The sequence below is a fragment of the Propithecus coquereli genome, unplaced genomic scaffold (assembly GCF_000956105.1).
Source record: "Propithecus coquereli isolate 6110/MARCELLA unplaced genomic scaffold, Pcoq_1.0 Scaffold362, whole genome shotgun sequence".
In the NCBI taxonomy this organism is placed as follows: Eukaryota; Metazoa; Chordata; class Mammalia; order Primates; family Indriidae; genus Propithecus; species Propithecus coquereli.
The window spans coordinates 1054505-1072743 of record NW_012149308.1 but is presented as its reverse complement, the minus strand read 5'-3'; the positions used below and the strand labels follow the sequence as shown (position 1 = coordinate 1072743).

The following is an 18239-nucleotide window of genomic DNA, read 5'->3' as shown; positions in this document are numbered from 1 at the left end:
GGGGTGCTGGAAATGCTCTATGTTTTCATCTGGGTGGCGATTATATAGGTCTATACATATATAAAAATTCATCAAGCTCTAACTGTAAGATTAGAGATTAGTACACTTTACTATATGTAATCTACACCTCAGTAAAGAAGCACATTAAAATGAAGACGCGCCAGGCACGGTGGCACATACCTGTAATCCCAGCACTTTGGGAGGCCAGGGTGGGAGAATCTCTTGAGGCCAGGAGTTCGAGACCAGCCTGGTCAACATAGTGAGGCCCCATTCCTACAAAAAATTTAAACATTAACTGGGTGTGGTGGCATGGACCTTTAGTCCCAGCTACTTGGGAGGCTGAGGCAGGAGGATCGCTTGAGCCCAGGAATTAGAGGTTACAGTGAGCTATGATTGTGCCACTGCACTCCAGCCTGGGCAACAGAGTGAAACCCTGTCTCAATAAAAAAAAATAAATAAACGAATACTGCTGCCTGTGCCCACTGCCAGAGATTCCAGGTTAGCTGGTTTGGAGTGGGAGCCCAGGCACTGGCGCTAAAGTGCTCTGGGGGTTCCTAATGCGTGGCTGGCATTGCCTACCACTGCTCTGCTGTTTCCTGTGTACCCCATGGTAGATGGGGGGCTGCGACTAGCGTAAGTGACAGGAGGCAACCTTTTCATGGTTGAGCCTAGTGAATGGGAGTCCATGTTGGGGTCTGGGTTCTGCAGGCTCCCAGATATTCTGATGAAAATTTAATTTACACTTTGTAAAGCACCTTGACCACAACTTGGCCAGGTGGGTTGCTATAGTATACGATTTAGGGAACGGAGTGAATTGTCCACTGGAGTAGCAAGAGCTGGAGCCCAAGTCAGTGCTTTTGGACTCATGATCTTTCTGGCTGTCTGACACTCTGTGTCTTTACTGCTACTCTGAACTTCAGGGGGTGCCAAGGGCCCAGCCAGACTGGACTAAGATGGCTTTTCTTTTTAGGGATGTGATTTGCCTTAGACCCCTTGATCTAATATTCCTTCCTCGTCTTACCCAAGAGAAGCTCTAAGAACACATTCTCATTGGTATTCTAAGTCTCCATCTAAAACTAGATCCATCAGTGGCTTCGACAATAATTTGTTGTCCCCTCTAGTTGCTTCTCCCCCAAGACCCCCAACACTGATGGATCTTTTGCCAGATAGTAGGTGAGTTCTTCTCAACCTCGGATGCCTGTGAAAATCACCAGGGAGTTTAGAAAATACACATGCCTGGGAACCGCACGCCCTGTCCCAAGACCAACTGAATGAGACACTGAGGAATAGGCTACAGAAATCTATATAAAGTGTATATTTTAACAAGTTCTCTGGGTAGTTCTCATGCACAGCCAAGGTTAAGAACCACTGAGCTAAAGCAACCTTGAGGACATAGTTGATGTACAAGCTGGGGACCACCACTTTGACCCCAGCTTGATTTACTTTTTCATTCAACCAAAATTTCTTGGTTACTTACTATGTGCCAGTTACCACTATGCCAGGCTATAGCAGTAGAAAGTTAAGACAGATTCCTAGTGTATGGAAACCAGTTGGGTCATGGAGCATTTAACAGCTCTCCCCCCGACCCGGGAGCACAGAGAATATCCCATCGATTGACTGATAAATGGTAAGGCATAGAGCCCAGAGCAGCGGTGAACTGGTGAACCGGAAGTGGGGATTCATAGGCAAGCATCCCTCCTTGCTAATTCCTCTCCCAGGAAGTAGGTGGTGGGAATGGACAGAGGCAGGGGACCAGTGGCAGGTGCACAGACAGTGTGAAATGGCAGAGACCGGAAGTGGCAGGACCCTGATTTAACCCTGTCAATAACCACATCAGCTTGGCGGTGTCTCACGTGCATCTCTCTGGTTCATTTCTTCAGTGATCTACAGGATCCTGTCGACTGTCTTGCTGACCATCAACATGGCCTGCCATTTTCTCCTTCCAGAGAATCCATCCCAGTTGCGCCTCAGCCCACTGTTCTTTCCCAGGTCCCCAGTGCATTCTCTTTGGCTGAGCCCCTAGATCACCCACCTGTGACCCACAAGGCTCCCTCTCCAACAAAGGAGATTCACCCTCCTTCTCCCCAGCCTTCAGCTCCCGTAGCTTCCAGCCATGCCATTGATGTGCACCCCCAATTTGGAACTGTCTCTTCCCCTACGCCCCAAACCCATCCTTTGCACACTCCGCTGTCTGCGAAAGCCTCACTTTCCTCTCCCACCACGATGGCCGCTGCGAATGTCACCACCAGCGCACCTCCTGACACAATAGGTAAATATGAGGTTATGGAATTTTGGCTACTTGAACTGCAGCTGCCAGCCTGCAAATCAAGACTTCCGTGATAAGGCCACATGGCTCCTTTTTTTAAAAATGATGTTTGCTTGATTTCTAGAGCTTTCCTTTAGGCATTCATAGAACATAGCTGTGGCTAAGTTCGATTGTCTTGACCAACATATCAGATAAATAGCTCTGAGCGGCAAGCACAGATCTGATTTTATCGAGATGGTTATTTCATAGGTTTCTTTCTCCTACCAAAGGTTATCAAGCCACTGTTTTCAACATTCTGAAGAGAAAACTTTTGATCTATTAAACACAGTAGCTCCATTTAGACAGAAAGCAAAAGAAAAAATTAGTGTTCTTGAAAATTAGTCAGTTACAGAGTGCCGGACCTGCGGCTGAGCCAGGGTAGCCATGAGAGGGGATAGACATTCGGAAGACCTAGGCTTGGGTCTTCACAGGCCCTCACAGGCAGCATGATCTGGGGACAAGCCACTTGGCTCCTGCTGATTCAGCCTGTTCCGCGTAAAGATCGAAATAAAATCACTAACTGCACTAGGTTGAGAACAAAGGTGTATGAGAGAGTGCCATGGAAACCACAAAGGGCTCCCAGGCCTGAAGTGGGCTTAGTGGTACAGAGATAAAGGGAAGAGGAAAAGAGGCAGAGAGACATCTGGGTACTCTGGAGTTTCAATGCCGTGCGTAAGAAGCAGGTCTTCCTTCAGAATTTGGGCGGTGGGAAGCAAAGCCAAGTGTTTTTTGGTGACATTAGATTGGAGCTCAAGTTGTGGTCCCCACCTCCTCTGCCATGGTGCCAGCGTCCCCAGGAGATTTGGAGCTTCTGCCAAATGACTTGCTGCTTCTTCGAATTTGCACCGCTCTCTCTTCAATAATTTTTTTTACAAATATAAATATTTCAGGCCAAATTATAAAATCATTGGGGCTCTAGTCAAGGGAAGGTTCAATGGCCGCTGAAGACTAAAGTCAAATTGAAGTTCAGGAGGCTGGGCCTAAGATGCCGTTGACCCTTAGAATCTACCTAGTAATAGGCTAGGCAAAAAACCCAGCAAGGTGGCCTCTGGCACCTGGACTTCCACTCCTGGGGCAACAGAAGCAAAGTGACACATGCATAAAAGATGCAGATTGGGGTGTTACCTGGTAGCTAAAAAGTAGGTAAAACTTAAGTATTCCAGAAGAGAGGAATGCTTAAATAAGATGGGCTGCCTCAACACAATGACTATTATGCAACCATGAAGGTCATTAGAACAGCTATACAGAAACCTGGGGGCATTTTTCAAGTCTTGATGTGAAGTGAAGGTAGCCCAACAACAAATAGTTGGCACAGCGTGTTTATAAAGGTGTAAATATACATGGGTAAGATTAGAAGGGAATATGCGAAATAAGAAATAGGATGTTAGGTGGTGAAAATAAGAGTTGTTTATTGTTAAAGACAGGTTTGTATCATTGTTTCCCAATTAAAAACACTATTACAAGTCAGACTCAGGGGTGTTAGTCCAGCTGCTGATCTCACAATAATCTCTTTTTCACACATGAGCTTCTAGTGATCCACGTAAAATCCTGTATACATGATATAAGTTACATACAAGTATACTTTTGCTTACATGAATATACACTAAATACACTGATGTGCTTTTACGTTTTTAGTTAGATTTATTGAGGTATAATTTATATACAGTAAAATTTATCCAGTTTTATGGATAAATGAAATTTTTACAGTTTTATGCAATTGAATAAACACCTACTGTCCTATATCCACCATCATAATGAAGATATATAACTTTTCTACTACCCCAAAGTTCCCTCATGTCCCTTTGAAGTCAACACCTACCTCCCACTCTCCACTCCTGGCCACTACCGATCTGTTTTGTTTCCCTACAGTTTTGACTTTTCTTTCTTTTTTTTTTGCCCCACCCCCAGTTTTGACTTTTCTAGAACATCATATGAAGAGAATCACACAGTATGTGGCCTTTTGAGTTTGGCTTTTTTCACTTAGCATAATGTATTGGAAAATTGGAGATCTATCCATGTTGCATGTTTTGGTCATTAATACCTTTTTATCACTGAATAATTTCTTGCTGTATGGATGTACCACAGTTTGTTTATCCATTCTCCGGTTGATGGACATTTGAGTTGTTTCTGGTTTAGGACTATTATGAACGAGGCCACTCTAAACATTCACGAACAAGTCTTCTTAAGACATATATTTTCATTTCTCTGGGGCAAATGCCTAGGAGTGAGTTTGTCAGATCACAGGGTCTGTGTATGTTTATCTTTATTAATGACATTTCCATTGTGTGTTCATAAAATGATTTGGCTCTTTGATATAGAAATTGTCGACACCAGCAGTATTTATTATCTTGAGAACCAAGTGTCCCAGATGGAGAAGTCTCTGTCCTTAGGGAGCTTGGAGCCTAACCTTGCGGGAGAAATGATAAACCAAGTCAGCAAACTACTTCACTCCCCACCTGCCGTGCTGGCCCCTGTGGCTCAAAGGTACGACTTGGCAAACTGAAGTGGTGGTGAGAGGGGGCCTCGAATGATGAAGATGTTGCTTACATGATTAATTATCAGCAAATATTTTCCTCCCAAGTACTAGGTTCATAATGATTGCTCAAGTTCTGTTCTCTGTTCTGCTTAGGGTGGGGAGACAAAGTAGGACTGCTAAATTTAAACTGCCAACCTATCGTTACAGATTGCTAAAAGTAGTGGATGACATTGGCTTACAGCTGAATTTTTTAAACAAGACCATAAGTCTAACCTCCCCTTCTTTGGCTCTGGCCGTGATCAGAGTGAATGCCACTAATTTTGACACAACTACCTTTGCGGCTCAAGACCCTGCAAATCTTCAGGTACGTTGTAATTGATTGTGGAAAAAAGTTTTTCCTGTGTATGATTGTAGTCTGCTGTACTTCACAATTCAGGCAATTACTGCTTATAGTCAGGGGTGATATTTAAAATATTTATCATCTAGAACAGTGATACACTACAGTATCAAAGATGTTGGTTTTGGCTGGAGCAGGACTTTGTAGGTCGCTGTTGCACCCCATGTTAACCTTTTAGCAAGTAGATTAGGAAAGTTTGGGGTGGGAGGTGTCCATGGCAGGGTCTCAGGCAGTTGGGAGAAGTGGGCAAGGGCATCAGCTACTTATCAACCCACTTCAATATTGTGACAGGTGTTACAAGTACACACTTGTATATGGTGATGCTATCATCCTGCTTCTAGTGTTTTCTCTCCACCTGTTAGAGGGATTGAGGGCTGGTAACACCCAAGTAAAACCAACTCTTGCTTTACTTTTTATAAAGTCTTCCCTTTGCAAGAATATGGTTATCTGAAGACTTCACCGTAACTGGTCGCCACCTTTGTGTGTCAGCTGCTGTGGTCTTCCTGGGGTCTACTGTCATCTTGCACATTTCGACTATTTCTGTATAGCCTTAAAATGTTCCCTTTCTTGCCTGGAGGCCTCATCTCATTATTACACATCTTCTGTTTAATTTAGTAGCAGCCAGAGAAACGGAAGTAGAAGCCTCTGTACGTTGAGATAGCACAGATCACGCCCTTACAGGACTTTCCATCTTAATTAGTTGTGTTTTCCATCTCATTATATGAGCTCCAGACGTTTTTATTATCTTTCTCCTGATTTTCAGGTTTCTCTGGAAACCCACGCTCCTGAGAACAGTATTGGTGTTATTACTCTTCCTTCATCGCTGATGAGTAACTTACCAGCTAATGATGTGGAGCTAGCTTCCAGGGTTCAGTTCAACTTTTTTGAAACGCCTGCCTTGTTTCAGGTAAAGCTGCTGCTCACTGCTTTTGGTTTGGGTTTTATTTGGAGGTAGGGGAATTTTTATTTCTTTTAATCTTCAAATATTCTTAAGCCATAAGTCAAATGAATTGCCAAAACACTGCAGTTCATTTTTAAACACAGCCTAATGATGCTGTTGATGATAAGTAACTGACACGTATGCAGTATTTACCAATTGCCAAGCACCGTCCTAAGCACTTACGAACGTTAACTCTAGGCCTCTCAACAACCCTGTGAGGGAAGAACTATTACTCCATTTTACAGATGAGGCAATAGAGGCACAGAGAGGTTAAGTGGCTCGCTTAGGGACACACAACTTAAATGTCTTAATGTTATGTTCCCTTTAGAGATTCATGAGATCCTGTCGTGTCTGTCTATGCAATTTAACTCAGTATTTAGAGCATTGCATGGCGGAACAAGCTCTGCTTCTCACTGTGGTCCCTTGCGAAAGTCACTTTACTCCCTGACCCTCAATTTCTGACCTGTGTTGTAAAATAAACAATGTAGACTAACTCTCTGATGATGTCTCATTTTCTCTTGCCATCTTGATGATTCTTCGGTGTCCTAGGACCCTTCCCTGGAGAACCTCTCTCTGATCAGCTACGTCATATCATCAAGTGTCGCGAACCTAACCATCCAGAACTTGACAAGAAACGTGACAGTCACATTAAAGCACATCAACCCAAGCCAGGTGGGGAGAGCGCTGTCCAGTCTATTCATTGACCAGGAACACCTTGTACAAAATATGTCTATAAGACATGGCCTGAAAAAGGTAGAGCCATGAGAAAGAACCTGCAACTCAATTGGAGTATGTGTAAGACTGGAATCACTCGGTCACTCCACTGGGTTTTAACATGCTTAATAATCAACCACCTAATTTCCAAGAAGAATTGGTGCAAAAGCAAGCTCTTATTAACTGCTGAATTTCAGTGTGTGTAGATCTGTGGTTGTAGGCCTGATTCTCACCTCCAAAGAGACAGCATCTCTCAGCTCAGCTTACATTGAGCAAAACTGATGACCTTGCTACTCACAGTGTGGTCCGCAGACCTGTAGCTAGAAATGCAAACTCTCAGGCCCCACCCGAGACCCATTGAGCCAGAATGTGCATTTTAACAAGGCCCCAAGGTGATTCCTATGCCCGATTGATGAGTTTAAGAAGTACTGACCTGTATAGGGCTTACGTGCTACTAGGGACCATATAAAATAAGAACTTTCCAAAAATCAAGCCCAAGATTCTGAAATTAAAAATGCCATAGTTTTTTTTTTAATTGCTCTTTAGTTTTTTCAGTTCAGTAAATTAATTATTTGTGATTTTATCTTTCTACTGCAGGATGACTTAACAGTGAAATGTGTGTTTTGGGACTTGGGCAGAAACGGTAGGTTCCACTTAGAACCTTTTCAAAGCCTTGAGTGGGTGAGTGAGGGAGAGTGAGGAGTCGTTGTGTTACTTGCTGACAGATATTCTTCCCAATGCCAACAGGGGGCGCAGGAGGCTGGTCATCCAATGGCTGCTCCGTCAAAGACAGGAAGCTGAATGAAACCGTCTGTACCTGCAGCCACCTTACAAGCTTTGGCGTTCTATTGGTAATATGCCCGTGCTACGTGGCCTTCGATTCTGGCATCCCACTCCAATGTCTAATTGATGGATGACTTTGATAGATGAGCAGATATGATATTGTGGCAGAGCTATACACCAATGAGATTACTCTTCCAATCAGCAAATGCACCCTTGAACATGGAATACAAGTATTTTTTCACATTCTCTTTTTACCTTTACATTTTTCTCTTTTAAGTAGCTAAGAGGATTAAGGAATTCAGATTAGAATAAGTAATAAAAATTGTTTCATTTGCAGTACACTTTCAAATTTTTACAAAACACTCTGACATCAATGATCTTATTTAATCTTCCCAACAGTCCTGCAAGTTAGGTAGAAAGGGGTGTTGTTATTGTCATTTTATTGAAATCAGAATTAAGACTCATTTGCTAGGTAATTGCCCACAGTCATAGAACTAAGAACTATAAGAGCCAGGAGCCAAATTCCAGTCTTAGGCTCCTAGTCCAGTGCTTTTCCAGGGCACTAGAATGCAGTGATCAAGTATGTGGCTTTGGATTCAGCCAGACCTGAACTGAATCCTAGCTTCTCCACTTCCTAGCTGTGTGACCTTGGGCAAGTTATTTAACCTCTCTGGGCCTCAGTTTCCTGATCTTTATATGATATGATAATAGTTGTGCCTACCTCACAGGCTTGTTGAATAGACTATGAATGAAAGCTAGAACACTCAATAAATGTAAATCATAACTCTTTTGTTTATTTAGAAATATTTGATTATTGCTGAGCACAGTGGCAAGCACCTGTCTCTCAGCTACTCGTGAGGCTGAGACAGGAGGATGGCTTGAGCCCAGGGGTTCTGGGCTGTAGTGCACTATGCCAATCAGATGTCTGCACTAAGTTTGGCATCAATATGGTGATCTCCTTTGGGTGGGGAGCCACCAGGTTGCCTAAGGAGGGGTGAACCACCCCATCAGAAGTGGAGCAGGTCAAAACTGCTGTGCTGATCAGTAGTGGGATTATGCCTGTGAATAGCCAATACACTACAGCCTGGACAACATAGCAAGACCCCATCTCTTAAGAAAAAAAAATATTTGATCATTGAAAGTGATATTTTATTTTCCAGGACCTATCTCGGACTTCCATACTGCCTGCTGAAATGATGGCTCTGACGTTTATCACATATATTGGTTGTGGGCTTTCGTCAATTTTTCTGTCAGTTACTCTTGTAACCTACATAGCCTTTGAGTGAGTATTCACAACTGGAAATTTGGATTATAGGACCCAGTGCTCACCTCCATTGCCAACATTTGTTAATTAAGCCTTTTCCTTGGCCTGCCTTATCCTGTACACCCACCTAGTGGAGCACCTATGTGTAAACTTTATGGGACTTTTTGGTGTATATGCTTGCTTCCTTCCACTAGTCTGTGAGCTCACCAAAGGCAGGGGTTGTGCCATAATCATGTTTGAATCATTCAGAATGATGCCTGCTACCTAGAAGACATTAAGTGTGAAATGAAAGATGGATACAGATGCCAAAATCTAAGAATTTACAATCTGAAATAGACCATAGCACCATGTATAGCATAAGAACTATGTTTAATAAATGAAGTTTCTAAATGAGACTGAGCAAACATGAAAGATTAAATACATTAATTGGTATGGGAATGAAAAAGAATTAGGGTGTAAAACCCTCACTGAAAAAAATAGATACTCAGTGAGTGTAGCTTTGTAGAAAGAATGACATTCCAAATAACAGCATCTTCTTCTTGGCTTACCAGAAGGATCCCTTTGGTCACTTTTTAGGGAGAATTCCAACAAATTCTATTGGAAAAGAAGGACATAGGCATTTTTCTTACATTATCTAAATGAAACAATATGTAGGTTTGGGGATTTAGATTTTGGACACTGATGAGGAAATGTACAAATTTATTTTCAGTGCCAAACTTAGGGTCCAGCTGTGACTACAGATCTTCTAGTGGAGCTTTGGAAATATTATTAGTGAGACTAAATTACCATAAGGCCAGCAATTACTCAGAATGATTTCACCAGATCTAATTTTGCACACATAAACATGTACATGTCATCAATTAGCTGTATTTTCCTATGCCATTACATTTAGCTATAGTTTAAAGTCTTCTTTCCATGATCTCATTTTAACTAATAACATATGATAATATGGGAATCTGGGTATATTTTGAAGATCTGAACATAGCAGCCTATTATATGAGAGGCAGCAGCAATGCTTCTAGAAGTTTGGGAGAAATGAGGTGGGTGCTCAGTAGCTTCTACTACAAACTATTTAAAAGTATGGGTCAACAGTCAGCAGGTAAGAGGTCCCACCGAAATATAGGCACAAGTTTTCCATATAGTTATCACAGATGATTCTGTTTAGATTTTTCCTTTGTTACTGTTCTTGGTTTTAACCGCCCCCCGCCCCCCGCCATACACACATACACACTAAAAGAGAAGAAATCTATGTATATAGATATTTACCAAAGAACAAAAATAAATTGCAAAATCTCAGAGACAACCTGACAAATATTCTTCTATAAGGGTTGGCAGAATGTAATGCTAATTCTTTTCTTGTTCTTTCCTCTTAGGAAGATCCGGAGGGATTACCCTTCCAAAATCCTCATCCAGCTATGTGCTGCTCTGCTCCTGCTAAACCTGGTCTTCCTCCTGGACTCGTGGATTGCTCTTTATAAGACGCGAGGCCTCTGCATCTCAGTGGCTGTATTTCTTCATTATTTTCTCTTGGTCTCATTCACATGGATGGGCCTGGAAGCGTTCCATATGTACCTGGCCCTTGTGAAAGTGTTCAATACTTACATCCGAAAATACATCCTTAAATTCTGCGTCGTCGGGTGGGGTGCGTATAAGATTGCTTGCACATTGCCTGGACTTTCTCTGCATTTTCTCCAGGGTTTTGATTTTCAGTCAGGTAGAGACAATGACAACGCAGATCGCATTCGGCAAGTTTCTGAAACAGCTTTATCCTCTTACACGTGCACTGCCCAAAGAGCAACCTTGTCAAGTCTCTTTCTAGAACACCCGTATGTTTCCTCTGGATTTATCAGGAATGAAACACTCTTCGTGGTTGGACCATGAGTCCTCTTTGTATCTCCGGGAACTAGAATTGGGACTGGCACAGAAGGTGCTCAATAAATTAGGAAAGTTAGCTTGGTGGTAGTGAGGCCAAACTCTCAGTCCCTTAGCTCCAAGCTAGCGTCACTCTCTTTTGTACCTCCAGACAGCAGAAACATCACACGTGTGACTGTATGCTCAGCAGGGCAGAGTGAGAGGATGTACATGTAAAACCTGATGGACCTGCATCATCATACTGGCGTGATATTTTAGATTCTGTAACCTGTCGGTGGTGGGTCACAAAGCCTTTGATTCTCCAAAGATCTTGAAGGTTCTTCATTCAACTCCCCACCCAATATAGAAGCCTCCTCAACTTGACCTGACTTATCCTTGACTAAAGATAATCTAACGTCTACTTGAACACTTCTATTACTGGGGAGCTCATTCCCTTATAAGGCAGCTAATAACCATTTTCTCAAGCTCTACAGTTCTGTTTTTCCATCAAGTTCAGTTGGCTCCCTGGTGGCACTTACCAGTGGTCTTGGTTTTTCTCTCTCGGGCAGAAAATAATAACTGTCTTCTGCCAGAGAATTCTTTAGATAATCCACAAATGATATATAACATTATGTGCAATGCCCTATTTTTCAGTATATTTTCACACAAGTAACCCCATTAAAGATAAGCCGATGGGGGCGGCAAGGCAGTTATTGCGACTACAGGCGAAGAAACTGGCTCTAAGTGATGATGTGATTCACCCCCAATTTATAAAGCTAGAAACAAGCAGACCCCGGCGTTCTGATTCCTTCCGCATGTCCCATCCACTGCATCACAACCACCATCATCCCACAGACTCGCTCCTCTTCTTCAGGCTAAATATTCCCTACACAACAGGTTCGCAAACACCTTACCACCCTTGTCACCCTGCTTATCATTATATCTTGGTGAAGAACAACAGAATGACACCTTTTCCCCCTTGTCCCAGAAAGAGAATTCACTGCTCCAAATAATGGACACAGATACTCTCTTCTTTAGAGAAGGCTGAAAGGTCAGATTCTCTTGTCGAGGACAAGCTCCCGCACCCCCAATATTTTATTTTTAGAAAAGTGTCTCACTTGGGAAACTAACATAGGTCAGTGTCACCAGCAGGTACAAATGCAAAGGAATTAAATGAAATAGTACATTCTACTGGACCAGGCACCACAATGGTCTGTGCAAAGGAATTGTTTTTTTATTTACCAGAGCATTGAAATTGAATGTCAGGCTGGTCTGCGTGCACAGAACGTGAGCTGGTGGCATGGGGCAGGTGGGTGATAGTGGCGGGGTGGGAAAGACGCCTTCCCAGCCAAAAGGCATTTTAAACTGAGAGGAGTATTCTCATTGTGCCTCCTCTTAGTTGAACTGCCCGTGGGCCTTTGAGAGAGCTGGCATAGTGGCAGTCACCACTCCCAAATCAGCCAAGACGGGATTCTCAACCCATCAGTGTGTTACAAATAATCGATTAAGGGCTTTTGGTTTCATGATGAACAATTTGCCAGGAGTTGCTGACTTTTAATTTACGTTCCAGGCGTGTCTAAGTTAAGGATAACACTAGCTGCTGTAACATACAGGCCTTGAAATCTCAGTAGATCATTTCTTGCTCATGCACAGTGAAGTTAGTGGGGATGGAGGAGTCTCTGGTCTTACAGTTACACAGGGATCCAAGCTAATGAAAATGCTGCCTCAAGACAGGGCTTCCAAGGTTGCGGTGAGTTTGGGGGGAAAGAGAGAGTAGAGGATCTCACAGGAGGTTTCTGTGGGGCAGGCCTAGAGGCGGAGCAAATCACTTCTGCCCGTATCCCATTGGCCAGAACTTAACATTGTGGCCACACACACACCTAGGTGCCAGGGTGGCTAGGCATGTCCAGCCATGTGCCAAAGAGGAAAAGAAACCAGTCTGGTGAACAGCTAGCTAGCGTCTGCCACAAGAAGTAAATAGAATGTGCTCTCTATTCTTTCTTCTCACCACCTTTGGTTACTAGAACTCCGTGTGACCAATGTTTCCCATCCCCCAGGGGTACCAGCTGTGGTTGTGACCATCGTCCTGACTATATCCCTAGATAACTATGGGCTTGGATCCTACGGGAAATTCCCCAATGGCTCACCAGACGACTTGTGAGTACAAAGCTCCCAAGGGAATGTTAAGTGAACTGGAAAATGGAATTCTCCAAGAAAGTGGAGAATCTGATGAGCATATTGACTTCTGCTCTTATACTGATAAAATCCAGCAATGTTTAACAGCAGCCTTCAAAGTCGTATGTAATGAGATAAGCTAGTTGGAAATGCCATGCTACTATTTAGGTAATGGTTAGGAGAATCTATTTTGAAAAAATGTATAAATTAGGAGGAACTATTTTGAAAATATTTTCATTAGCCTCTGATAAAAGTGACATCCAGTCACATTCTATTAATAAAGACTCATGGAATAGAGTTACTAAGGTTTATATGGGTAGAATCCTGAATGTTTAAAAAAATAGTCTATTTTTAAAATCCTTTTAATCACCAAGTATCCTAACATAGACTTAGATTCTTTTCCCTAGAGCTATAAATGGTTGTAGAGAATAGCAGTTTTATCATTTTTTTCTCTTATACTTGTAGAAAATGTTTCAGTAAAACATTATAGATTCATTGTTATGATTTTGAACTCTAGTTTGTCATTGTAATCTGTTTTCCCCTATTTTCCCCCCAAATTCCAGTTGCTGGATCAACAGCAATGCAGTATTCTATATTACAGTTGTGGGATACTTCTGTGTGATATTTTTGCTGAATGTCAGCATGTTCATTGTGGTCCTGGTCCAGCTCTGTCGAATTAAAAAGAAGAAGCAACTGGGAGCCCAGCGAAAAACCAGTATTCAAGACCTCAGGAGTATTGCTGGCCTTACATTTTTACTGGGAATAACTTGGGGCTTTGCCTTCTTTGCCTGGGGACCAGTTAACGTCACCTTCATGTATCTCTTTGCCATCTTTAACACCTTACAAGGTAAGCTCTACAGCATTAAATACATTTACAAACTGAATGATCCTAGTTGAATATAAAAATGTGGCTACTAAAAGAGGACAGGCATACCTCAGAGATATTACAGGTTTGGTTCCAGACCATGACAGTAAAGCAGATATCACAATTGAAGCGAGTCACACAAATGTTTTGGTTTCCCAGTGCATATAAAATTTTTGTTTACACTACACTGCAGTCAATCAAACATACTATAGCATTATGTCCAAAACATATGTATATATACCTTAATTTAAAAATACTTTATTGCTGAAAACTGCCGACACAGAGATATGAAGTGAGCCCATGCTGATGGAACAATGGCACCGACAGACTTGCTTAACCACGGGGTTGCCACAAACCTTCAATTTGTAAAAAATGCATCATCTGCAACGCACAATAAAATGATGTCTGCCTGTATATGCAAAGTAGCTTATTTAGTGGTATCAACTGAAGAATCACAAGGTTCATACATTTGGAGAGAAGAGCTTTATTTCTTATAACAGGTTGCAGCCTATAGGTTGGCCATCCCACAGGCTGGGAAGTGTAGCCTCTGGCAGAAACCTAAAGCAGGCACTTCAGGGGAGGGAGAGGTGGGACAGGAATTTATGCCAAATGCCTTGGCTAAGTATACATATTTAACAGGTTACAGGAGGAACTATGAATATTCACGATAGATGCATGTATATGCATAGTAAGCAAACATACATCCCATGTTCACATTGGGGTGGAGGCCTAACATTTAAATACATTAAAATTAGGGCTCTACATGTCATAAGGTGAAATGGGGTTGGTGGTCTCTTATCAGGAAGGAACACTGGTCAGGTCAAAAAGGGAGGGGAGTCTGGCAAGCAACTGGTTGAAATGAGCAATGGAGCAAGTCTTTCAAAAAGGCTGGTTTTTGTTTAACTTTTAGGAAAGAAAGAATGACTAATGGCAGTTAGCAAGGGAGGGGGTGCAATGAGGCATGTCCAACCTCCCTTCCTATCATGGCTGGGAACTCAGTTTTTAAGGCTTCTCTGGGGGGCCCTTTGGCCAAGACGGGGTCCATTCAGTCAGTTAGGGGGCTTAGGATTTTATTTTTATTTCTCAGTGGCTTAAGATATTTTCATTGAAAAATAGAAATTTATCCTTGAGAAAGGGTGCTTTGAGATCCTTAGAAGAAAGTCATTCACTAAATTCGAGAAATGGTGCTTTTTTTCTCCTTATCCTTCGTTATCTCCTGGAGAGACCACATTGAGGAGAACCTGCAAGGAACTATTTCTGAAAGAGCCATTTACTCTTCCTTACTTGGTTCCTCTTAAACAAAACAAAACAAAACAAGTTTTGATTTAAGTAGAACATACATACAAAAAAGCGCACATACCATAACAGGGTTTGGTTTGAAGGCAAAGATAAATGAGATGTTGACAGACAGACCCCCAGTGGCTGGCAGCAGTCTTACCCAGGGGCTAATCCCTAGGAGTTGCTGGGACACACAGCAGGAAAGCAGCAGGCTCTGCCTGTTGCCCTCTCCTTTGGAGCTTCCCATTGCTTAATGAAGCCCAGTCACTTTGGAACCCTTATAGTTTCATTCTTTAGAAAAGCAAATTACTAATTCTTTTAGAGCAGTGTTATGAAAGACTTGTCAGCCGTTAGTTTTTAATGGAAGTTCTTTGGCATTAAAAGCCCATCTGGCAAATAGGTTTACATTACAATAACAATAATTCACTGTCCCTTGGTTTCCTTTTATTCCAGATCCTCCGTTGGGATGCCTTTTAATTGCATTCTCATCTGCCTGTTTTAGCTCCCACAGTGTCCTCCTGTAGTTCTATCAAGAAATAGATTATTTTTTTGATTTTCAAAGAAATCCCAACCTGAGGTTAAATTCAAATGGCTGATTTGGCCATTGGTTCTTATTTTATTTGGAGGAAGCCAGCAGATATGCTTGTTTGGTTATATACAGTTATTAATTTTTACCTGCAATACACCAGTTCCTGAATTGGTATATCCAGGTGTTGCACTACATGGTATTAAATACAAACCCCCCCCCCCAAAATAAGCAAATCATTTGTAAGGGTTTTAAGAAAAGTTTTATTTGATAACAATGGCATACTAAAAGTAATAGACATTATAAAAGAAAAATATATATGCCCACATCATACTATTCATTAACATGAAAGCAAAGTACCTACTCTTACAACATGTTTCATGTGGAAACCAAATCTGCCTCTTTTGCTTCATTTCCCCAGAATATCTTTTCACTGGAATATGAATAGATAGAAAGAATTTATTGCTTCATCTGTAAAAGGGAACAAATCCTAATTCACAGGGTTTGGGGGTTGATTAAAGTAGAGATACATGTAGGTTCTGATTCTGGCCTCTCTCATACATGCTATTTCTCTCCTAATGCAACCAAGGGTAGCCTCCCAGGGTGGCAAATGAGCAGAGGTATACAATATTCAGACATCAGCCGCGTGGGCACATGTACCCTTCTGGAAGCCAACCTGGCATTTTTAAATGAACGTTTTAAAGTAGACAGTAGAGAGCTCAGAATTCATCCATTCATTCAGCAGATATTTATTGGCAGTGATGGGGCTGTGTGGGAAGCCCTGGCCTGGAAAACTGGGTGCCCAGGTGGGTGGAAGGTGGGGAGCCTGAGGGCCCCTTCAAGTCTTCAGCTTGCTCTCCACGGGAGAATTTCCTTGAGCAGGTCAGAGAGCGGTAGGCAGGTGGGTGGGTACACTGCTGTAGCACCCCAGGCTGGAGGGGAGAGGGGAAGGCCCAAGCCAGCGACAGGGTGGTGGATTGGGGAGGAAGAGAGAGGGAATGGAGACGTGTGGAGGAGATGGCATTTAACAGAACTTGGAAATGGATTATAAATATGGAGAGAGGGAGGGATGGGAGCCTAAGTCCGAGCTGGGATCCTGAGTGGATGGCTTGTTCCAAGATGGGGAAGGCCAGGAATAGGATGTGAGAGGAGATGTGTGAATAGGATGTGTGAATTTAATTTTGGAAATGTGAAGTTATCATTCCTTTTATAAAGTATTCTTTACCTTACAAAGATTAAAAGGGGCATCCCCTGATGCCTTTCATTAGCAAGCTTTCCTGGGACTTTGGACATTTTATTCAATTTGAAAAATTCCACATTACCCACAGATGCCAAAGATTTTATCTTTTGTGCAAAGTAAGCTTATGACATTCAGGTCTTAGTTTGGAATTCGTTACATTATAGCTTTTCTTTTTTCCTCTTTAGGATTTTTCATATTCATCTTTTACTGTGTAGCAAAAGAAAATGTCAGGAAGCAATGGAGGCGTTATCTTTGTTGTGGGAAGTTACGGCTGGCTGAAAATTCTGGTAAAGATTTACCTTCCTTTTTCTCCTCTTCTTAAAATCTTGAGGAAAAGATCTATAAAGTAAGATCCAAAGCGATCATTGCCAAAAGGCCATCTGATCTGGAAATCAGAGAATGGGACCTGCTCAACAGAAAATACTGATTGTGAACATTAGGGGCAAAAAAACCTAGTGAATTAAAAAATAATTATTCATAAAGCCGGGTACAGTGGTGCGCGCCTGTAGTCCCAGCTACTCGGGAGGCTGAGGCAGGAGGATCACTTGAGCCCAGGAGTTCAAGTCTAGCCTGGGCAACATATCAAGGCCCTACCTCTAAAAAAATAAAATAAAAATAAATAATTATTCATATCTGGGAATTCTGTGAGCAATGGAATTAATGGCCTTCCTACTTCCTGAATGAAGCAACAGTGAAATTAATTTTCTATTGAGTTCATGTTTTTCATTTCCCCAAGTAATTTTTAATATTTACCTTGATAATTTTTTAAGTCTCCACTCAATCCTATCTCCACAGGTCCTGATTGTCAGCTGCTTTATTTGTTAGTAAGCCAAACTTTGTATATAAGCCTTAGCATATATTTGGTTATTTGGTTGTAACATATATTTGGTTATTTTGAAGTTATTTTCACATATGCCCTGTTGGGTAGTAAATAGCTCATTTTTTAAGAAAATAAGAAAAATGAAGTACTGTTTGAAAAGCTAGATTCCTTTTGCGTGAGTACCACCTTTGTAGTATCTGGGAGGCATAGGAGTCTATACTGAGAAAATGGCAGTACCTATAGTTCAGTCATTTCCATAGATTTAGGAATCTTTAGTCATCACAACACAGTTGATTTGTGTTCTTGTTAAGACACTATGAGGCCCTGAATTACTACCTAATTCAGTAGATATTTATAGACACAATCAAATTAAGTTGGCCTTTACTTTAGGAGAATTTAGGTTACTTTTAACCAGGCAGTCATTTGAAGGGCAAATGTATACAATCTAAATGAAAGTACGTTTTATCACAGCAGCTTGTGAAATGTGTGACTTCTCTGTAAGATCTTGAAGTGAGAATTCAGTTGCTAGGACTTGTTACACTGTGATCTGTCTCTTGCGTTTGAGCTTCAACATACTGCCCTGTTTTTCTGTAATGCTTATTCTG

The 18239-nt window shown here is 41.9% G+C and overlaps 1 protein-coding gene across 9 annotated transcripts in view; it reads left to right on the top strand.

Moving 5' to 3' along the window:
* The window catches only part of ADGRG2 (adhesion G protein-coupled receptor G2), a 67717-nt gene that overhangs the window by 44714 nt on the left and 4764 nt on the right, over nucleotides 1–18239 (top strand). For all 9 annotated transcript variants that reach the window (XM_012651697.1, XM_012651696.1, XM_012651694.1 and 6 more), the window contains 12 exons: nucleotides 1881–2269; nucleotides 4624–4789; nucleotides 4989–5145; nucleotides 5942–6085; nucleotides 6668–6790; nucleotides 7430–7475; nucleotides 7580–7683; nucleotides 8776–8897; nucleotides 10253–10521; nucleotides 12788–12887; nucleotides 13469–13752; nucleotides 17000–17101. In XM_012651697.1, coding sequence (XP_012507151.1) covers nucleotides 1881–2269; nucleotides 4624–4789; nucleotides 4989–5145; nucleotides 5942–6085; nucleotides 6668–6790; nucleotides 7430–7475; nucleotides 7580–7683; nucleotides 8776–8897; nucleotides 10253–10521; nucleotides 12788–12887; nucleotides 13469–13752; nucleotides 17000–17101 — 2006 coding nt within the window. The remainder of the gene's footprint in view (nucleotides 1–1880; nucleotides 2270–4623; nucleotides 4790–4988; nucleotides 5146–5941; nucleotides 6086–6667; nucleotides 6791–7429; nucleotides 7476–7579; nucleotides 7684–8775; nucleotides 8898–10252; nucleotides 10522–12787; nucleotides 12888–13468; nucleotides 13753–16999; nucleotides 17102–18239) is intronic.